Raw genomic sequence first — 22331 nt, 5'->3', positions numbered from 1 at the left:
CTACTCTTCAGGAAAAATAGACCAAATGACCATGCTCCAGTTTTCAGATAAGTAAGATAAGTTAATCGAGGATTGTTTGGGCAAATATTTGAGCAAAATAAAGGGAGCTCTTACGAGCGTTCATTAAAAGCCTGGGCAGTAAAAAATACTGCTAGAGGAAATATATTGTGATCTAAAAGTCTTCATGCTGCCAGTCGAGTAGAGGAAAAGGGCCGTGCTCTCACTTCATTCTCGTTCTATTTATAACAGACGCATGCAATCAACATGAAATCATGTTTCAAAGCAGAGGATACTGTTGCTCTTAATTATAGCAGCTCCTCAGCTAATTGGTATATCAATGCAGATGGTTTTGCTGAAAAACTAATTTTACATCACATTCAAAAATTCTTTCCCGGAACCGTCGAGGTCAGGGTTCAAATATAACTCTAACTCATAAAGATAATAAGCAGAAGTTGTTTTTTTCTTTTGCAATTGTAACGTTATCTAAATAGGAGGGGCAGTCATTATTGTTGTTATTATTCTGACAGCCATAGAATATATTAGTACTGTGTGAATCAGCATGTTAAGAAGCTCAATATAAAGTTACTTACATGTTATTTTGCAAACTAGATATGTAGAACTATGTTATCATGCTAGCCTATTTGAATAGCCGCTTTCAGCATGGGCACTAAACTGTTTTGATTCAGCTTTAACTCTATGACTCAGCTATTGTTATTGTTCCATTAGTGAAGGTCAGACAACATAGACCAGGGAGCTATGATAAAAATGTCATGACCAGTCTACTCATATAGTTTTTAAGGTTTTACTTTTTAAGGTTTTACTTTTAAGGCCCTCTCACCTGAAAAACATCTGTTTCATTTCATTAGTCTCCTATCACAGTTATGCCAATGTGTCCCTGCAAACTGGTCTTCAGCAGCTGGTCTGACATGTCATCCCCTTTGGTCTTTTGAGAAGTGACATTCAAGCCTTCAGGCCAAGGTCTGGAGGAGAGGAACACACTGATGCCATCTCCCCTTTAGGGTTTAGAAACCAGCCCCTCGTATTGGTCATAATACAATACAGATCAGCGGTTATCTCAGTATAACTGATCAGTACTGTCTCCTCAGTGCCTTTAAAAGTAAGAAGAGACAGCTTCTGCTTATGTAGAGGAACTATGCATAGATGTAAACAGCATGTCCATACATGTCCCTGTTTGTCTTATATCTCTTTGTGTTTCCCAGAGCGACAAATACAAACCAGATCAGATTGCATGACTACCCAACAAAGAGAGAACATAGAGGAAAATGCATATTTAAAAGGTAAATCCAAATGATAGCACAATCTCTGACCCTCCTGCAACTATTGTCTGTTGATGGTAGTGATGAGGGCGGTTGTGCAGTCTCTGCTTTGTCCAGTACTTTTCCACTAACTGAGCTACCGGGCTGCATTCGTGTTTGTGCGTGTGTGGGTGTGTCTGTAAGGGAGTTATGTGTTCTGTGTGAAGAAGATACAGACAAAAACTGAAAAACAGCAATTCAGAGGCATGATGTAACAATTTACACAGCATTACACAGCATGGCTAATTTTGATTTGGCTGTTTTACATAGACATTGGCACCTCAAAGTGTGCTTTATATGGCTTCAACAGAGACAGGCGGAAGTGTGGTTGAGTAAGTGGTATGTGGCTTCCTCAGTGTGCTGAAGCATCACATAACAAGCTCTGTGCAGTGTGCAACTCTGAACACGTAAGACGGTTGTGATTCATCACAAACATCTGCATTCACAACTCACACCACACTGGTGATGCCTCAGTGTGCACCCTTCCTTCTCTTGTTTAAAGTGGCACACGCACTCATACATACATCATTTTTTTTGGGTGTGGTTTAACATCAGTTGGGAGGTTTCGTATCAGATAACTTCCCTCTGTGGCAGACAGATTACTCGTTTTACAAATGAGATCTAGATATGATTTACTCAAAGTGTTTTATTAGTTAGTGTGATCGTGATCACGAGTCCTATGTTTCTGAAAACATAAGACCACTACACACTACAGAAAACTGGGACGGCACTACTCCTCTACACACACACCCAACACATATTGCCACATACATAGCATTTTCCATAATATAGCTGAGAAGATCGTCGATGATTCATTAGTCTAATAAGAATCAGACAGGCCAGGACAAGAAAACCACCCAGGCCTGTACGTTAACCACATAGTGTGTGTGTGTGTGTGTGTCACTGATACTTTTCCACCCCAAAAGCTTTATTCAATGTACTTCACTTGCTTTCTTAGAGTTTGAATTGTTTCACAGATCACTTTGAATTTCACAAATCAGACTAAACTTTCAATAGCAAAGGTATTATTGTTTTCTGCCACCTACAGGAGCACCAGCATGGCTGACATGGAGCCTTGCACCTGACATGTTGAAACAATTATTATTTTAACTGAGCGAGCTGTGAATGTTGTGCTTGGAGCCAGAAATAAAATGACCATCTAAAAAAGTGTGAACCATTTAATATGTGTACAGTCTTACCTTTATTGGTACGGTCAACTCCCTGTGTCAGCAGTAACAAGTAAAGCATTGTGAATGTGTATGATTGGGAGTTGGGAACTTTGCCCACATCATCCATTGCCAAGGCAAGAACATGTTTATGCATGACATGATTGCGTATTTTACACAACACCTCCTTCGCTATCTGCTTTACCTTTTTTGCATGGGCACCGTTGCTGCATACTAGACTTAGCACAACCTAAAAAGATTGTAATTTGTTTGAAGAAATACAAAACAGGCAAACAGTTGTTTCCCCGATACCAGAATGAGGAAGTGTGGAGCCAGATCTTTGACATTGACACAGTGCTGTGGAGATTTCCATTTCGTTAGCACTCTGGACTCTGAATCCGAGTTCAAATCTCAGTGGAACCTGAGTTTTCCACCACACTTTCATACAATATTATCTGTTTGAGAGATATTTTTTTTAAACAAAACAAAAACTATAGGCTGCAATTCCACAAAATAAAAAGGTTAATATATTGATATTTTTATTTTGATATACAATCAACACCACAGATAAGCACTTTGCAAACATAACTGAAATGGAAAACCCTGCTTAACCTCCAAGGGCAGTAAAATATACTTATTGTAAAATGGTTACAAACAAGTAGACTTAATGTTCTCCAAGTAAAAAAGATTCTGTTCTGCGACCCAAATCCTCACCCATGGCAGGTTGGAATCATTTTAGCCAGAATGTTGGTCTTTGTTATGAGGAGGTGCTGCAGTTTCTGGATATGCAAATCTCTGGCCGCAGGGAGCTTCCATAGAATCCTTCTTTCATTTTTTCTGTCTTTTCTTTGATGCTGCTGCCCCCTTCTGGCGGGAACTGGTTGCTGTATTTCTAAGAGCAAGGAAAAGGATGAACTTTTTTTTAAACAAACATACATACATACATACATACATACATACATGCATACCTCCTCAGTTGCAATGCATAGAAAACTGGTGCACCCACTTAAGAGCTTTGTCTGGCATCGCTGGATGAAGTATAACCACATCCTCCTCTTCACTGTCAGATATCTCAACCACATCTCCTGTAAGTCAAAGCAAATGTTAAAAATTAAACACTCACAGAATAATTTATCTTACTTCAGCTTAAATATATTTTGGCCCGTCAGCGTGCTGGTTCGAGATGCGATTCCATCCTGTTGCATCACTTTCTCCATCAAACTAATGTTATATTTGTTCATCTTTTCCTGTCCTTCTCTTTAGAAACAGAAACACTACCATTTTTAACTTTTACGTGACATTAAAATAGTTTTTTACTTAACAGACCTTCTCCGCTCGCCTCCTTTTCATGCCGTTCCTCTTCCATCTTTGTAACCGCTTCCTCCTGTTCTTCACCACTGTCACATTCTTCTGCTTCCTCTTCATCATCTTCATCCTCCTCCAGTCCCCAGGTGTTCTGTAGCCCCTGCCCTACCTGACCCACACCTGGGACGGGCACCACGGGGGAAGGCACCCTTGTAACTAAGGTTAAGGAGCCTAAGTGGTTATAACATGGCAAAGTGACAGATAAAAAGGTAGACATTCTGGTAGCTGCTGTTGTTATTCAGGCTGAGTTCAGGATACTTTTGAGGTCGAGCATCGGCTTTCTGGACGATGTCTTTGGCTCTTTCCGTTGCATCCGTCATCTCCACTGAGGTCTCCTCCATTTTCAGTGCTGTGATTCGCTCCTGTGGCAGAGACTCCGCAAAACCACACCTACCACCTTCCTTCCTGGAAAATGTAAAAATGCAGAATATATCTTCTAAAAGGCAACAGTTAAAACAGTGGTCAAAAAGTCCACTTCCACAATACGGACGTGTGGTTATGTGATGTCATTGCTTACCTTGCTTTCTTGTCATTCACCAGGGCTTTGTTGAGGAGCTCCGTGATTTCAGACACTTTAACGCTGGCTATTTTACTGCATCTCATAACCTTCAACAGCACGCACACACACACACAATATATTGTGTTAACATTTTCGTATTTTTCCAATGTGGTTGTTTTCTTTTTAAGTTTTACTTGTGTTCATTTCAGAGAGCAGCTCCCCCAGCAAACAAGCCCAACAGTGATTTTATATTTTAGAAAACAATTGATCTTCATGACTGACCAAAACCCAAATCAACAGTGCAGTATTAGACTCATTTTACCTGCTCTTTAAGCAACATGATGCCCCCGCTAGACTGAATGGAGCAGATTTCTCTGTGTTTGTTCATGGCGATCATCAGCAAGCCGTCCATCACCCGCTCCTCCCGTTCACAGGGGTCGACCAGCAGATAGGTTCTGCAGAGTGAGAAGGAAGCAACATGATGAAGGATCAAGTTCATCTAATGACTGGCACACTTCAATTAGGCTACGTGATACTTTTATTATAATACTTATTGTTTTTTGTTGTATACACTTGGATGGCAGTTTATTAGGTACACCTAGCTCAAAGTGTTGCCGTGTAATAATACAGTCCTGCAGTAATTCTACCCTAATGAAGGTTTGACTGTTTAGTTCTCATTTGAACTGTTTTAGAGGGGTGTCAATTCAACTGTATGATTATTTTGGAGGAGGTAGTTTGGGTTCAATATTCTACACAAAAGGTACCTCAAATAAAAATCTTAACAGCTCAGTACTTTGCACAGAAAAGGATTCCGTCTTGTAGTCAAACGTGATGCCTTACCCTTGTTGGAAGAAGGAGAAGCTGACACTGATGGGCATGTGGTAGATACTCAGAGGAATGGGGTCTCTCTCCTCTGGACTGTACTAAGGGAGCACAGGAATAAAAACGACATTACAACCACAGAGTATGAAACATGTTTTGACATGAACAATGTGGACAAACATAACTGTGGTGTTTTCTGTTTTGACAATAAAAAGATGCATTGACATCGACATAAAAGAGTGGTCACTTGAAGTAAAGCAGGAAAGTTGGCACATTATATCATCAAAGAAATGTAAATAACAGAGCAGTTTGGTGCGTCAGGCTTTCCCCAGTCGATTCAGTGATGCAGAGACACCACCTGCTGTGTTTGTTGCCGACTCACCACTGTGACTTCATCGCCCTGAATGCCGACATCGGGGCGTCTGAAGTGGCACAGAGCGGTGATGGCGGCAATGCTGGCAGCATCCATCAGGTTCCCATCGTGATTTAACAGGTGAACGTCCACTCTGATCTGCCACACCTGAACACACACACACACACACACACACACACGCACACACACACACACACCATCACACACTGCTTCTTCTCTCTTCTTTTCTTTTACATGTGCGCATGCGTGTGTGTGTGTGTGTTTCACCTTTTCTCCAGACACCACACACAGGGACTCGGTATCAATGCACTTGGAGTTCCTCAAGCATCTCTCCAGCTGTCTGTTTAACTTCACTGACAACTCAGACTGTCTGGAAAGACCACAAAAAAAAAAACACAGATGAGTTAGTCAATGCACAAACAGTTGGAACAAATGAACTTTCAGACAAAGTTCTAGTCTAATACGCCCCACTCCAAAGAGAAAAACTAAAATGATACTATGCAATACAAAATGGGACCAGTGAACAAGAGGGAGTACGTAACATCCGTCATATGTTTATGTAGAAAAGTATATGAACATAATCTCCTTTAATTCTCACCTGCCTTGTTCAAATGCTGGCGAGGCCATCGGTGACAACTCGATGTTGAAGAACATGATTCCCTCGTTTGGTCGACTTTCTTTAGGAGCTACCAGCTCACATGACACCTGGGCCATGACCCTGAAGAGTGCAGCACATTGATGCTCCATTATCACTCAAATATGACTTCATCTTTTTTTAATTAAACAAAATGCATCTGAATGTGGGTGCATGACATTGGCAAGTGCTCACTTCTATGTTGCACAATATTCACAGACAATCTTTCTTCATAACTTCTCTTTATTTTAACGTGTATTATAAAAATGTTAATTGAAAATGTGTCATCTTGAATTTCCAATCAGATAGAATGGTGCAAACACACATAATAAGAACACTGAAACACTGTACATGAAGCTGTCAAACCGTAACCAGGGGAAGATTTATGAGGATGGAGTATGAAAAAGCAAAAGTTTGACATATCTGGCCTAAGCTCCACCTGGTTTTTCCCAGATCCACAAAGCAGCATCCATAGTCGGTCCCAAATGTGATCTTCATCTTTCTGTAGTCGTAGGTCTGTCGTCCATCCAGACGCTGCAGAGAGACGACATGTTAAACTCTAACTAAGGACTTATGAGATATTAGCCACGGACAACAAAGCCCCCCCCCGCCAAGCATAAATTCACGAACCTCAGAAACCATCTCACCTTTTTCTCTTCGATCGCTTTCAGCAGGAAATCCCGCTCGCAGTTGGACAGCGGTGTGTCCTTCATCCTCACGGTTCTTGGGCGACTACAGACAGATTTCAATAATGTTGTTCACAACTGCACTGCTACTGATCCGAAAAGCATGTGGCTACCATAGAAATGTCCTGAACTCTACCCCGGAAGTGGATACCACATGCCATAGTAAAAGTTGTGGAAAGGCATTTTATTTGTTTGACTAGTTCGGAATGATTTTGAAATTGCTATTATGTTCGTTAATGTGCGCTTGTATTATTATGATCCCGATCTTGGTTGGCAGTTTATGCCCAAGGAACATTTTTAGTACAAAGTAAGCTTTTACTTTGAAAGGCAGCTGCAAAGCAAAAGTGCTTCTAGTGTGAACTCGTTGTTGTGGGGCTTTTTAAAAAGTTGTAAATATTTGCAGCAAGTACCTTGCTCATGTTGGACACTAACATAATGAATAATGTTGCTATAGGAGTTTTTGGTGACTGTATTTTAGAACTTCATCGACAAACTGCCATGTTTTCCTGAGTATCCTGTATAGTTGTTGAAAACTACATTTCATAACACACACTACAACTAAATCATGGCCTATAAAAGGTCAATAAATGGTGGGGAAACTATTATTGTCTTTTCAGTTGCAAATACAATTTATTCAAAACGTATCTCATGCAAACGCCCCTACAAGTATAATGATCTATTATCAACAGCCCCAGCAACTCTCTCATCTCGGCTAATATTTTTGTGCAAGTGAAGGCAGCATTCGCGCGCTCTAACCCGCACGATGTACGCATGCGTCATGCCCATTAGCAGGGACTCTCTTGCGCTCGTCAACCGCGCACGGTTATCCGGGGCCAAGCTGTCATCGACGTCCCATCCTTTTCCAGCCGAGGACCGTGTATTTTATAGCGGTAGACTGCGGGGGCCTCGGTGATCCTCTCGGCACAAGATACGTCCCCCCGTTTGTTTGTTTGTTTGTTTTCCCAAAGCGGAGAAAAAGCTTTTAGACATCTCTGCAATTGACAAAAAGGCGCAAGGTTTGTTTGTGTGCGCTCATTCATTCTCTCCATCGCTCCCTGTGCGACATTACTACCGAATCAGCAAGCTACCCATTGCTGTCCAGTCCATGCATGTTTTCCGTTTTTATCTCCAGTGGCTGTTTCATGAGCATAAGCCCGTTGGTTAACCAGCTAAGCTCGTGTTGTGCTAACGTTCGCTGTTCGTGACGTCCGCGAGCCCCGCGTAGCATCGCGAGCTAACGGAGCAGGTGTTGCAGCCGCAGCCGTTTATTAAAAGAGTTTGGATACATATTGCGGTGATCGGCGGCAGCCATGTTAGCTCCTCGTGACCTTTTCTGTGCTCTTCCTACATCTGTTCAGTCGTAAGCGTCTCTTGGTTCGTGATGCTCAGATCAAACGGGACCTTGCTGGCGCTGTTAACCGTGACCCGGAGGCAGATAGAATAGCTAGTTGGATTTGTTAGAGACTTTTAATTTATTATATAGCGTTGTTAGATGTGTCATAGTACCATTGTCCTCATTTGGAACAGGATCTTTTTAACATTTGATCGAGATCCACATTGTGATTGCCGTATTTTAATTACGTCCTATTGCTCGCCCAAAATGGTTATAATATGTATGGCTTGGCTGTGTTGTGCCTTGAGTTGCTTTCTCCAAAATAGTGGATATTGTTGCTGTATTATTGTACTTTTTTTCTGTTTCCTTTTGCTCTGCATGGCTTGTTGACTGGAAATTTGAACCATCACTTGACTGGTTTCATACAGGCCAAAGGACAGCTGAAAATCAGCCAGCTGGCTCATACTGGCTATTTATAGAAATGTTGAGTGGTGTGTGTATTGTCCTTTTTATATATCAATTAAATTAAATTAAGTTGGGAAATGGCTTGTTTTGGATTTTTACTGCATTCATCATGTAGTCCTGTCAGCAAGCAAGGCCGAACCACCTTTGACTCCTTCTTGTTGAAGCCAATTCATTGAGGACTCTCAGTGATCCGCTGCCGAATGTGATTCAGATCAGAAACATGGGGTGTCTTACAAACTTTTGCATTGCTTGCATTAAGATCTAACATATGGATGCTTTTCAAGATGAGATATTTTAAATTGTTTTCTGGCTTTATCATCTCTCCCTTTTTATGTTTATTCTTTTGATCCCTCTGCTCTCTGTTACCTTATAGAACAACAGCAGCATGGGAATTAAAGTTGATTAGGAATGAAGGGAAGCGTGCTGCTGTGCTGTCTGCAGTGATGCTTTTCAATTCTGGCTGCTCTCAAGATGAGAGAGCAGGTGTGGCCTAATCAATGGGACATTAAAGCCGCTGTTTGGTGGAACTATCTGAATTGTACCAGTATTCAGCAAGTAGGGTTTAAAATGCATTTTAGGACACAGAAAGATTCTAATTCGATGCATTTACTGTCACAAATGAGGACTAGTAGGGGTATTTGGGAAAGAGGACCTATTATAAATTCAAAGAGATGTGTATGCTACAGATATTCGTGGCATCTGCTTAGAAGGAGTCCATCTTTATGATGTATCTGGTGGGAATGAGTTGCAGCAGAGTTGGGGCAGTCTTAAAGGTTTTGTGGGGTAAAATGTGAGATACGGAAGTGATCTGAGGACACGGGTCCAACATCAAGTAGCACTGTGTTCTCATGTGATCGCTTTTAGTTTGTTCTCTCACCCACTTGTGCTTTCATCCTTTCACCCCCCCCCCCCCCTCCCCCGCCCTCATTGCTCTCCATAAATAACATCTCACACCTGCCCCTTCTTTCCATCCCTCATCCTGCCTCACCATGCCCTGCTCACACCATGCTCATCTCTGATGCCCTTATCGCACACTCTGCCCCTCCTGCTATCTCTCCCCTCCCCCCACAGATGAAGCTGGGTTGGATGTGGTGTGTGCTGCTCCTGTCCTTGCTGGCTGTGGCAGCTGTGGAGCCCCAGGAGAAGCAGTTTGAGGTTGATATTTCAGACATCGATGAAGATATGGGGTTAGACGAGGAGGAATTAAAGGTTCTGATGGCAGATGAGGAGGAGGAGGAGGCGGCGGCAGCGGAGGAGGAGGAGGAGGAGGAGGAGGAGGAGGAGGAGGAGGAGGCGGCGGCGGCGGAGGCGGCGACAGTGATGGATGAAGACCACTCGGATGAGACAGACGGCACAGCAAGCGGGAGGGCTGGAATGGATGCAAATGTCTCCTTCCAGGTCAGAAATGGGTCATAGGTTAAGTAAAGGTCATTTGGGAAACTGAAGTGTGGAAAAGGTTTTCTTTACAGTTGCAAAGTTTTGGATTACGGAACATTAACCTGGCCTGGAGCTTAACTTCTAATTTATGTTTTTGGTTCCCCAGGTAACATACAAGACTCCTGTCCCCACTGGAGAGGTCTACTTTGCAGAGACATTTGATGATGGCTCACTGGAAAGGTATAGCCTGACAAATCTACCTCCAAGGGCTGCTAAAAATACAGTTTAAATGTTTAATTCATGCTAGGATAAATGAGCCTCTGACCAGGGATAAACTTACACAATCAGTGGTTGTAGTGTGTTCACATGTTCTTGTTGATCTCCATAGTTGGCAGCTGTCAAAGACAGTGAAGGGGGATGCAGATGATGACATCGCCAAATATGACGGTGTGTTCCTTTTTTTTTATTATTGTTTTTCGCCCCACCTTCTTGGCTTATCTTGATGTGTGCGTATGAGAGCTTGTACAGGGGCACAACTTGCTGTTATTATCTTTACCTTGTACAGACTAACTTTTCACATATAAATAATATAATATAAATAAATAACATATAAATAAATAACATATAAAATAAATAACGATATTTACATGGGTCTTGTATTTTTTTTGGGCCACCATCACTACTGGTTAGGATAACAATTTGCAACGTCATCGCTGTGAAATGAGGTCCAAAGGCTCAGTTCGGGACACTTAACTGCACTTTTATGTAGACTAACTAAAGCTGCCTCAAGCAGAGACTCTGCGACCGCACCATGACGATAAATGTTGAACGTCTCTCTGGCTGTAGGGAAGTGGGCTGTGGAGCAGCTGAAGGAGAACAAAGTTCCAGGAGACCGGGGTTTGGTGCTCAAGTCCCGGGCCAAACACCACGCTATCTCCGCAATGCTGAACAAACCCTTTGTCTTCCAGGATGAAACTCTGGTCGTACAGTAAGTTCAAGACACTTTTTCCATGACCTACAGTGTTTAGTGGATGGATACGTGTGTGACTTAAATCTTCTTATTTGCATTGCCAACTTTACAAAACCATGTGAAATAATGTGACTGGAATTGTTAAGTTGTTTTGTTGTGTTCTGGTTGCAGGTATGAGGTGAATTTCCAGGATGGTATTGACTGTGGTGGAGCATACATCAAACTGCTTTCAGACACTGGCAATCTAAATCTGGTTGGTATACATGTTGTCGTTCTACCTTGCTTTGTATATGTGTAATGTTTTAATGTACAAAGGCTGTTTAATATTGGTGGGAATCCAAAACCTTCAGAGCATTCCTCCTCTGTCTTGTGTACATGTGGTAGAACTGGGTTACGGTTTTCCAGATGTAAACTAAAGAGACTTACTTTATTTACCCTTCACTTCAGGAGCAATTCCATGACCGTACACCGTACACCCTCATGTTTGGCCCAGACAAGTGTGGCGAGGACTACAAGCTGCACTTCATCTTCCGCCACCAGAATCCTCTGAACAAAGACACGGAGGAGAAGCACGCCAAGAGGGCAGATGTTGACCTCAAGAAGTTCTACTCTGACAAGAAGACTCACCTCTACACTCTGGGTACAGAGACAATTCGAAAAGAGAATATCAATGTTTTTATATCTGTCTGAAATGTGTCTTTTATATGCAATTGCTTACATACCACAATTACTTCTGCATACCCATCTGTGCTTTTATAAAATGTACATTTCTCATTTTGCTCAGATATTCATTCAGCATGTTTCCCCCTTTGTTAGTCCTGAACCCAGACAACAGCTACGAGATGTTTATAGACCAGTCCAGTGTGAGCCGGGGCAACCTGCTGCATGACGTGGTGCCTCCAGTCAATCCACCCAAAGAGATAGATGACCCCCATGACTCTAAGCCAGAGGACTGGGATGAGAGGGCCAAGATTCCTGACCCTGAGGCTGCCAAGCCCGATGACTGGTGACTGCAACTCACATACTAGTAGACAGTACAGATTTAGTTGCAGATTGTACCTGTTTAAATGTTAGGGCCTCAGTGACCTAGTGATCAATAACAAACATGGCTGTGTGTGATTCAGGGAAGAAGATGCTCCAGCAAAGATTGAAGACCCCAACGCTTTGAAGCCAGAGGGCTGGTTGGACGACGAATTAGAGTTTGTCTCCGACCCCAACGCTGAGAAACCAGAAGACTGGTAAATGAACATGTTCACCAAGCAAAGCCATAACATGCAGCCAGAATGATGTTATGGGAAGGAAACGATCAAGCCTGACAGCTCTTCTCTGTGTGCAGGGACGAGGAGATGGATGGAGAGTGGGAAGCCCCGCAGATTCCTAACCCAGCCTGTGAGATGGCCCCCGGCTGTGGGGTGTGGAAGCATCCCCAGATCAACAACCCTCAATACAAGGGCAAGTGGAAAGCACCTCTGTTGGACAATCCCAACTATCAGGTAACTATAACTATATCTCAACCAGGAGTTTTGGGCTTATTGGCGTTTTATTTTATTTCTCTTTTATTAACTGTTCCTAACTTTTTTTTTAATTCAAGCACAAATAATAAAGTGCACACAATGGCACTCTGCCAGGTCACTCGCTGTATTACTTGTAAGAGCTCTGACCTGTCCTGTTGGAGATGCCGTATGTTTGTGCACCAGCTGATGCCATCATCATTGTTTACCTCTACATTCTTGTCCCAGGGAGTCTGGAAGCCGCATAAGATCAATAACCCAGAATATTTTGAGGACCTGCAGCCGTTCAGGATGACACCTTTCAAGGCTGTGGGCTTGGAGCTGTGGTCCATGACCGCAGAGATCTACTTTGACAACTTCATTATCACCTCTCACAAGGAGGTGGCTGACCGCTGGGCCTCCGACAGCTGGGGGCTGAAGAAACTGGTGGCCAGCGCTAACGAGGTCAGTGTGATGTTTTGTAAGGGCAAAAGGAACATAGAGCAGCACCCTCACAGACACTTACATTGTCACTTTGTACATATAGTTTATGAAGAGGTTCAAAAAGGCTCACTACTTGCTCTTGCCCTGGTCCCTTGTCTTTTGCTCCTCAATCCCACCAGCCGGGGATTTTTGCTCAGCTGATGATTGCAGCAGAGGAACGGCCGTGGCTCTGGGTGATTTACATACTCACAGTTGGCCTGCCTGTTGGACTGGCTGTGCTCTTCTGTTGGCCAAAGGTACTGTGAACCTAATGAGTCATGTATTTATTGCATGTTTCTGATTCTCAATTTATGCGAAAGACTGTGATCTCCTGTTTGTGTCATAGAAATCAGATGACGACTATGTCTACAAGAAGGTGGATCCTCCTCAGGCTGATGAAGAGGAGGATGAAGAGGAGGCGGCAGGAGATGAAGAAGACAAAGCGGCTGAGGCTGCAGAAGGTGCCCCAGCTGCAGGTTCGAGGGTCAAACCCAGGACACACACACACTCTTCTGTTGTTGCTGTATAGGTCTTTTGCAACATTGTTTGCTACTAGTCATATTTATTTGTCCTTACTGTCATCACCGTTACTTTCTCTTTCAAAAGCAACAGTAGGGGCTGAGGAGGATGATGCCGATGCGGAAGGTGACAATCTAGATGAGGAGGAGGAGGAGGAAGAAGACGACGACGACGATGAAGAAGAGGAAGAGGAAGAAGAAGAAGAGGAGGAGGAGGAGGAAGAAGAAGAGGAGGAGGAGGAGGAGGAGGAAGCAGAGGAGAGCAAAGCTCCTGAGAGAACATTAGAAGTGGAGGTTAGTGTCATTGTGAGTTATTCTTACCTGAACCATGAACTGATGATGTTGGTAGAGATCTACTCTTGGAATTAATACTTGAAAAAAGATTCTTAGATTTTACCACCTACTTTATCTTTCATTTATATTTTCTTGGTATCTGATGGGAACCCCTTCTTATAACTCACATTGACCATTCGTTTGATCATATACTCACACGCATGGTCTCATGTGGCCTGCAGACGACACACTGAACGTTATCGTCCCACCTCCCTCCTGTCTAGACTAGCTCATGTGTCAGACACTGTGTCCTTCATCTTTAGAGTGATCATGTATTTCATTCCACTTGGCATTTAAAAGGTCTTAATTTAATCTAATCTAATCGATTTGATTTGACGCAAAGTCTAGACACCCTGTAACGGGGGGGCTAACTCCACACTTGATTTGTTAACATTTGGGTGATGCGACAAATGCAAGAGGGATGTTTTATGTCTCGTGATTAAAATTTTCATTTTTTCTTTTTCTTTTACTCCAATTGTGGCTCACAGCCGAAAGAGGGAGGAGAAGTCGCTGAAGAGAGCCACAAACAAGCTGTGAGAAAGAGGAGGGTACGGAAAGACTAAAGAGGTGAACCCCATGCCGCCTGTCTCCTTTCTCCCCCAATGAAGAGGAGGTGGAAGGGCCGTCTCAGCTGCTGCTCCGCCCTCTCTGAGCAGAGCAGCATATATTTCCTCCAAACCACCCGGTAGCCTGCAGTCACCCCAGCCGCACCATCCCTCGGCTACACCCATCACAGGGCCGCAGTCTCCCAAACCACATCATTCATCCCTCACCTCGTCTAGTCTCTTCCTCCTGCCTGCTCAATGAACAATCAGATGAATCTATCCCCTGGAGATTCTTTGCATTTAGATGTTTTTCTTCCTCCATCCTGAGCTTCTACGCTTTCTTCATCGTTTATTCTCTTCTGTCAAAAAAAGCCTGTCACCCTGAAAAGGCCCACCTCTTCCACCACTTTTCCTGTTCACCCCATCTCTGCTGTCACTCTTCGCTCTGAATATATGCCGTCGTAGTCCGTCTCCTCTGAGAATAATGGCGGAGGGCGGTCTCCGCACCAGTTGTTCAAACCATTTTACAGCATATCATAGGGGCTACATCTCAGAAGTTAGGCTTTATCATTGTGTCCAAGGGCGTAGGTTTGCATATGGTCCCCACCAATATGTTGTTAATTTGAAAAAATAATTGTTCACAATAAATTTGTAAACTCATTCGTATTATTATCTATATTATGTTCGTCGCCCAGAAGAGTGAAAAATACATTTCCACGTTTTCCAATGTGCCCTCGAGCTGGCCATGCTGTAATTTAATTGGCTGAAGTGTCAGAAACACCGTGAATCGTAACTTGCAGAAAGAGAGTCACGGTAAGCTACTAAATACGACAGGAAATGATAAAGCCTCATATTAGTATTTTCGTTTGGTTTCAGCATTGATATTGTTGACCCTGTTGTGCTTTGTAGTTAGGAAAATTACACCAAAAAAGAAAAGAGATATCCGAAGAGATATCTCCATCCTTTTGAGATGCATTCAGGAAACTCAGAAATCAGGTTGAGGAAGCAGCAGCTGGACCACCAGGGCTCCAGGTGAGGTCTTACTCATGGCATGTTGTTAAGAATTACCATTTTCTCATGCATTAGCAAGGAAACTGAAGGACTTTTGGGGAATCTGACTTTATGTCAGCACTTTTGGATTGTGAATTATGTGATGTTGAATAAAAAAACAAGGCTGTTTCATAAAACCTGAACCTATTACCTAAATATTCTAAATTGCTTTCAAGATAAATACATATACCACTCGTAAGGTCTACATTTATTCATTAAGGCATTATTTTGAAATGCATTCAGGTAACTCAGAAATCAGGTTGAGAAAGCAGCAGCTGGACCATCAGGGCTTCACGTGAGGTCTTACATTGATTCTGTGTTGAGGTGTATTATCATGGCTGACAGTGTAAACATTGTCTACCTGTTTTAAGTGACTTATTATGTTAAAACATGCATGTGCGGACTAGGATAAGTTCTCTTTGCTCTTTAGGGAACAGTCCATTTGAGTGACAGTGACCGTCATGAAGTGAGTGTAGCAGTGTCCTGGACATGGGGACTGAACCATACAGCCTGATCCTTCAGCACAAGAAGTTACGGTTTCAGGCAAAGTGATATAGTCAGTATCTGTGGCTGCATTACATTGAAAAAGGTACTTTGTTTTGAGTGTGTATAACCATCAAAAAGACCACTTTGGAAAAAAAGAACGACCCAGCCTTCTGCTTTAAATGGTTTTAGTGTGTCCCACTCCCTACCAATGCTGAGACCAAACCTATGCCCTTGATTGTGTCCTTGTTATTTTTAAGAACATGTTCGAGGACACAGTTTGGCAAACGTCCTTCCTTGTTTGAACAGGAGGCAAGGATGCTAGAAAAGGCTGTTTGAGATGTCATTGCAGAGTTGGGACATTTCAGCTGATAAATTGCTTCAACTTAGGTTTAAAGGTTTACCTCTATGAAAATGGTTGTTCCGTTTAGATTTTAGATAGTTTGTTTGTAAGGAGCATCAGTTTATTTTTTATTTTAAATAAATTTAAAAAATGAGGATTATCACAGACAACCCTATTTATTGATTTTGTTTAAGATTTGTGTTATGCTTGTAAGAATAAAGATTTAATATTGCAGTGTTTGGAATGACTTGAGGCAGTTTTCTTAAATATATGCCACTGATGTGCTTTGAATCTAGGTCTCTCTTAAAGGTCTAGGTCTCGGTCACTGAATGCCTTGGCCATCCGTTGTCAATAAGACAAGATTAGTGGGTTTCTGCAGCAAATTGCTAGCTATAAACCTGCAAAAACATGTCTCATTCAGCCAGTGCACAGCATATCTAGACTAACTGGAGTTCAGATGCAAGATTATTGCCTGGGAAAAACATTGATAATTTATTTGTTTTATATTATTGTCTCAAGCTTTTGTAGTTCATGTTCTTGCCAGAGTCTGGCAGAAATCTGTTTACATTTGTTTGCAAATTGTACATTGCTCTTGAAAATAAAACTATTTAATACAACAACAAAAATCAAAAATGTTCTGTTGCTCTCTTAAAAGTTAATGTAGAATGTGGTCAGTTGACAAAAGACCCAGAGAAAGAAGTGATCTTAGGTTTTTATTAAAACAAAAGAAAACAGTTTAAAGGCAAAGCTGCAGGGTGTCTGTCTACACACAAGACAGTTGATACCAGGGTGTGTCGGTTGGGCATATTCAGCATGCCAGACAGAAATTAAAGACATTCTACTGTACAACTGTTTAAAATATCTAAATAACCTCAATAAATTACAGCATATACAGTGTTTATAGCCTCCCATAATAAGTCCACCCCTTTCAAACAGCACCGCACACACACTTGATGTTTACACGTCAATTACTTATTTCACGATATTATTTATATATTTAAATTTAAAAGGAAATGCAAATGTTTTCAGATTACATGACCTTGTCTTTATCTGACGCAGGAGTCTTGGAGGACACGCCTTCCACTCGGCTGTGCACTAAGGACATCAGCACATTTTACAGTCGAGCCCCTTCTAGCAGGTGGTGTACTCCAGGCCTGGCTGAATGGATCAATAGCACTCAAGGCCTCTTTACTGCTTGCAGTTAAAGGGGGAAGCATTCCTTTCTTCCCTCCGTGTCATCTGGCTCATCTAGTCCACCCCCATAACAAAATGTTATAATGCAGGGTTTGTCTCTGAATCAGCCCAGCAGCATTTATGACTATTTCCTTTGTCTCTCTTACATTACAGTCTGGGCCACAACACTCATTCACAACATAAACTGAAAGGGTTACAAATACTTCTAAGTGCAAAACAAAAAAAATGGTGTAATTGTCATTTAAAAATGGGACCACTTGCAATAAAATGTCATTGGTGTTAAGTTAAGATTTTCACTTTTATGAAATCTACATGACTGTTTATCTGTGCTTTTACTTACATTGTTGCTGAGCTCTCAATGGTACCTATATCTAGTATCCACTCAGCTTCATACATCCTGTAATTTAGGGATTATTGATTTAATGACATGTCATTAGATATACTACACTTTTAAATAATAATAAAAAACTCATACATGCAATCCAAATACATTTTATTCTCTAATACTGTTCATGTGCCCGCTTTAAATGGCAGAATAGTCATGTTTCCTATCAACATGATTACATCCAAGACCTACTGAAAAACTCAGATCCAGCTGATGTAAAAAATATTTTACAAAAAAAAAAAAACATAAACCAGTGTTGAAATGAGCTTTATGGTCAACCAGTATTTGGAATATTGTTGGTTTGTTTTCATCCACTTACAGGTCAGTTTGAGACCTGTGAGAAAAAAACACACAAAATCTGAATTTTCCTCAAACACAAAACCAAGCAGGTAAAGCCGAACAAAGAATTATTTTACAAATACTACTTTGACAGAGAGCATCAAGAAGAAACTGACAGTACAAATGACCCTTAACCACTTCATGTACATAGTCTGGTTATGTTTTTAGTGTGGAGAGGGTGCTGCTGCAAAACAGACCTGGGTCAAACTAACATTAAATGTATCTATTTCTGAGTCAGCAGGACAAGTGACAAAGTCAGTTTATATTTTTTTATAATTAAATAGTTAGTTCCGACTCTAGAAGGGTTAAAGTAACCCAGATCTGCTAATAAAACAAACCCCTTTCCATGTCTCAGTGGTGGGTTCCATCTCCCAGCTGCTGGCCTGGGACTTTGTTTTTCTCTGAGGGTACCTCACTTCCGTTTGCTCTTGGTGTCGGTGGTCTGGAAGACGCTGGAGGCAGACATGAGGTTCTCAATATACTGCCCAAGGACTTGGTTCTCAGATTTTAACTTCAGGTTCTCCTCCTTGACTGCGTCAACACGCGCTGAGAGGTCTAGAACAAAGACAAAGTCCATTGTCTACTCAACTTATTTATTAAGTTGACATTTATTTGTATAACATGCATAACAACACTGATAGCCTGACAACGGAAATCTGGTTGGTGACATTTAGTCTAATTAAACTGTTTTGGCCGTCAAGTCACTGTATGTAACTTAGTTATCATATTTAACAACACAATTCCCTAGCTGGAATTCATCTTATAGATTTATTTCCCAGTTGAAAAAAAATATAGCGAGAAAAGAGCAGCGAGAAGCATTCAACTCCGTGCTTAAAAGAGCATTAAAGAGGGATATGTTTTGGTGGTGAAGAGAGAGGGCAAGAAGAATGCTTGGGGTCTTATTTGCTTGCACAGATACAGCTGTGTGTGTTACCTTCTAGTGTGTGCTGAAGTTCCAAAACTTGATTTATTAACCTCGTCTTCTCCTCCATCTCCACCTGGTTCTCCATGTCTCCTGCAATAGATACAAATGCAAATACAAATACGAATTTAAATATGTTCTCATTATTTTTACATGATCAGACATAATGGTGTTTCACATAGTTGCACGGTTGCAGGCATACCATCTATATCGCAGTTCATGATGAAAAGCTCGTTCTCCTGTTTAGTATACAGGGCTGCAGATCCACTGTCCACTGTAAAAGAACAAGAACAGACACTGTAAGCTCCTTAAAGCAGCCATAATACTTAGATGTCTAGCGTGACAAATATTTCAAATGCTGGCAGAGATTCCTGACATCATGTACTCCTCTTTTCATATGAATAACACCAATGACCAGGGGACCAGGGTTTCCCTGGAAAACTGTTTTGTCAAGGTGGTAAGAGGAACTAAGGGTGCTCACATTCATGGATAAATTGAAAAGTTGCTTTTGTTGCGTGAAATTCTTTTTTTCCATTTGTGATTTCATGAAGGTTTATTGTTTTACTTGATATTAGAAGCTAATAAATTAAGTTGAGGCATGCTATCCCTGCCTACTGAGGGAGATGGGAGCTGACACCGCGCCCAGGGGTGTGAGGTGATGAGGTGATGCTGCCTACAGCTTGGTATTGGCTACGACAGCCACAAATAAACGAGCGACTAACGCCGAATTTACAGTCGTTCGTTTGTGGGAAAAAAACAACGTTACACAGAACATCGCATCTCCCGTTAACGGAAAGTCACACAGCTAGCTGGGCGGTCTGATACAGTCCAACTAATTTATTCTGGCCTTTCCTTTGCTCATCATTTCGTCTTCCACGTCAATGCATCTATTGCTGTCCTTCTATTAGCGCGGACCTCATCACGAGAACGGCCGAACACGTTGTGACACCTAACGTTAGTCACGGAAGAAAAGACAGACGTGTCCGATAAATGGACTAGCTAGTTTAGTAGCTATGCTAACTGGTGTCAGCGGTGTGGCTAGCTACACAGACTGCTAGCTACGTCAACACCTGATACACAATCGGTTACTCACCAAAACCAGCCAAAATGAAATCGTCTGATATTTAGAAGCGACTCTTTGATAAATACATTTCACAAACGTACATCACCCAGAGTTACGTTAAGCCATCTGTTAATGTTACAAGCTAACTGCAGCTGCTAGTTAGCTTCAAACGGATATGAAAAGGCGACCTGTGATGTAGTTACTGACATTTTCTTTGACACAAATAACCTAACTAAGTTAACTAACTGGCACATATCGGCGTTTAGACTCACCTACAGCGAGAAATGTGTGCTCCGTTTAGCGGAGTGACCCTGTAAACAGACTATGTGGTGGTGGTGAAGAGGATGATGATGATGGCGACGTCACCGTCTGTGCGTGACCACACCGACCGACAGGGGGTGCCAATCTGCGCACACGCACACACAGGCAAACACACGCACACACACTTGCTGCAGTCCCCACAGACGCTCAGGCCTTCAGTCATTTCCACCGGTATAACATCACATACAAGACAGTGGCAAAGACAACCCGACCATCCATATCGTTCCCACTACACCGTAGACGTTTGTTTTTGTGCATCTAGATATATTTCCATCCCACTGTCTCTCTTTCCATCTGTCTGTCTGTCTGTCCGTGTGCATGAATGGAGTGGTTGCCAGCCTTTTGTGAACATTAATACATGTCTGGGTGTAGTATTCTTGCAGCCTCTGTGCTGTGTCTCTGCTCGATCTGAGGAGTCCATATGCTGCTTGTTAGCCAAATCAAACCCTGGGGACCCTGCTGCTTCAGCCGAAAGCCATCTATGACCAGTCAGATTTTTCTCACCCTCTCGTTTGCCTTCCTACTGTCTGTGTGTGTGTGTGTGTGTGTGTGTGTGTGTGTGTGTGTGTGTGTGTGTGTGCGTGTGTGTGTTTTGTGTGTGTGTGTGTGTTGCCCAATCCCTGTGAGATACCCTGCTGTACCCCCAACTACTATCATTACTATCATCAACTACTATCATCAACTACTATCATTTCAAAATATGTACTTTCCAGCTCTTTTTTAGTGAACACATAAGAAATCCAAGCTTTAATTAATTTGCAAGTTAAGATTTTAGAGACTGCAGAGCACTCTGACCTTAGTGTACACCTCTTTATTGCCAAATATTTGAACTTGTTTACTTTAGTTTTTCACAGGTTGCACTTTATTGTTATTATCTTGAAAATATATTCACTGCAAAACAGGTTAATTGCAGCCCAAATAAACAATTTATTTGCCAAATATTTGTTATTGTTTTGCACAGATATAACTTTGTTTGCATTTAACTACCAAAGCGATTGCACATTTTATTTTATTTTGTCTGATGGAGTAATCTCGTTTACTTAAAAGTGCAACTTTCTTTATTCTATTATTTGAAAAAGCACAGATGGAGGAGTCACAAAAAGTTATTTTAAATAAAAATTCAGCATTGACCGTTTTGTTACAATATTGTTGGGGCGGTAGTGCATGAACATTTTTCTTCCTCCGAAGTGGAGCGTGACAGAAAAAGTTTGAGAACCACTGCAGTAGTACAAGAAGACAGGAATCATTGCACAACAGTAGGCCTATATCTATCTCACGTTAACTAACATTAGCTCATACCTCATTAGTGGTCATACCAGGCCATGTACGGCTGTAGAGGCAAAACCCATGAGTGAATGAAATTTGACACAAGCAAGGGTGGGGGGGGGTTATCGCTTATGAAATTTACTTTAACCTTTGTTAAAGAAAGATAATATAATATATACTTTTTGAACAATATATCAAACAACAGTGTGAAAACGGTGTGACTGTGAAGTCCCTTGTAATGAGGAACCTACAGATAATCATCACCTGAATCTGGAGCTCCCCTCATCGTTTAGCCGTCCAGGCAACAACTCTACTGTATTGGTTCATTCTCTCTGCTCTCATACCGTCTGTACATTACCTGCTCAGTATTAAACAGCAGACAGACACAAAGAGCCAAATATTCCCCTTTACTCTCAAACCCCAGTATTGCCTAACCCTAACCTAAATTACAAACTCTTGAGAATGCAAACTTTTTAGTTAAAGTAAAAATACTCTTCCTATATTATATGCAGTGAATACCAAAACTACAGGCATGTAGCTTGGGTAGGAGCCACACCTCTGTCCTGTCACAGCACAACACAACAACATGC

The 22331-nt window shown here is 41.9% G+C and overlaps 3 protein-coding genes across 8 annotated transcripts; 1 reads left to right on the top strand and 2 right to left on the bottom strand.

Annotated features, from left to right (window-relative positions):
- Positions 1-3004: 3004 nt before the first annotated feature.
- On the bottom strand, positions 3005-7020 carry exosc9 (exosome component 9). 2 transcript variants are annotated; one of them, XM_034527721.1, is made up of 12 exons: positions 6823-7020; positions 6615-6709; positions 6140-6259; positions 5809-5911; positions 5551-5688; positions 5187-5269; positions 4669-4801; positions 4365-4453; positions 4106-4252; positions 3809-3996; positions 3489-3567; positions 3005-3374 (listed from the first exon to the last, which is right to left on the bottom strand). In XM_034527721.1, exons 1-12 carry the CDS (start codon positions 6886-6888, stop codon positions 3311-3313), a joined length of 1305 nt encoding a protein of 434 aa, XP_034383612.1. In that variant the 5' UTR covers positions 6889-7020; the 3' UTR covers positions 3005-3310. The 2 variants fall into 2 exon arrangements, with proteins under 2 accessions (XP_034383612.1, XP_034383700.1); XM_034527809.1 differs by having other exon boundaries at positions 3451-3567; positions 6823-6985.
- A 610-nt stretch (positions 7021-7630) lies between these two features.
- On the top strand, positions 7631-16490 carry clgn (calmegin). 4 transcript variants are annotated; one of them, XM_034552887.1, is made up of 15 exons: positions 7631-7877; positions 9731-10057; positions 10203-10276; positions 10425-10483; positions 10883-11024; positions 11178-11259; positions 11454-11646; positions 11823-12012; positions 12131-12244; positions 12343-12499; positions 12746-12961; positions 13120-13236; positions 13326-13455; positions 13586-13791; positions 14319-16490. In XM_034552887.1, the coding sequence occupies exons 2-15, from the start codon at positions 9731-9733 to the stop codon at positions 14391-14393; spliced, it is 2082 nt and encodes a 693-aa protein (XP_034408778.1). In that variant the 5' UTR covers positions 7631-7877; the 3' UTR covers positions 14394-16490. The 4 variants fall into 4 exon arrangements, with proteins under 4 accessions (XP_034408778.1, XP_034408805.1, XP_034408798.1 ...); XM_034552914.1 differs by having other exon boundaries at positions 13326-13440; positions 13592-13791; positions 14319-15035; XM_034552907.1 differs by having other exon boundaries at positions 13326-13440; positions 14319-15035.
- A 1431-nt stretch (positions 16491-17921) lies between these two features.
- scoca (short coiled-coil protein a) lies at positions 17922-21318 on the bottom strand. 2 transcript variants are annotated; one of them, XM_034553105.1, is made up of 4 exons: positions 20431-21318; positions 19294-19365; positions 19104-19184; positions 17922-18724 (listed from the first exon to the last, which is right to left on the bottom strand). In XM_034553105.1, exons 2-4 carry the CDS (start codon positions 19310-19312, stop codon positions 18582-18584), a joined length of 243 nt encoding a protein of 80 aa, XP_034408996.1. In that variant the 5' UTR covers positions 19313-19365; positions 20431-21318; the 3' UTR covers positions 17922-18581. The 2 variants fall into 2 exon arrangements, with proteins under 2 accessions (XP_034408996.1, XP_034408904.1); XM_034553013.1 differs by having other exon boundaries at positions 20427-21312.
- Positions 21319-22331: the final 1013 nt, after the last annotated feature.

The sequence above is a fragment of the Cyclopterus lumpus genome, chromosome 1 (genome assembly GCF_009769545.1).
Source record: "Cyclopterus lumpus isolate fCycLum1 chromosome 1, fCycLum1.pri, whole genome shotgun sequence".
Lineage (NCBI taxonomy): Eukaryota > Metazoa > Chordata > Actinopteri > Perciformes > Cyclopteridae > Cyclopterus > Cyclopterus lumpus.
Note: the sequence above shows the minus strand (reverse complement) of the source record. Positions and strands in the feature narration are given on the sequence as shown.

Coding starts and splice junctions, on each gene's coding strand:
- clgn (XM_034552887.1), top strand. CDS start 9,731: ATGAAGCTGGGTTGGATGTGGTGTGTGCTGCTCCTGTCCTTGCTGGCT. Junction 12,013..12,130: donor GCTGCCAAGCCCGATGACTG/GTGACTGCAACT, acceptor TGTGTGATTCAG/GGAAGAAGATGCTCCAGCAA. Junction 13,237..13,325: donor TGCTCTTCTGTTGGCCAAAG/GTACTGTGAACC, acceptor TTTGTGTCATAG/AAATCAGATGACGACTATGT.
- exosc9 (XM_034527721.1), bottom strand. CDS start 6,888: ATGAAGGACACACCGCTGTCCAACTGCGAGCGGGATTTCCTGCTGAAA. Junction 5,912..6,139: donor CCAGCATTTGAACAAGGCAG/GTGAGAATTAAA, acceptor TGGTCTTTCCAG/ACAGTCTGAGTTGTCAGTGA. Junction 5,270..5,550: donor AGGGCGATGAAGTCACAGTG/GTGAGTCGGCAA, acceptor GTGCTCCCTTAG/TACAGTCCAGAGGAGAGAGA.
- scoca (XM_034553105.1), bottom strand. Junction 18,725..19,103: donor ACTTCAGCACACACTAGAAG/GTAACACACACA, acceptor TCTTTGTTCTAG/ACCTCTCAGCGCGTGTTGAC.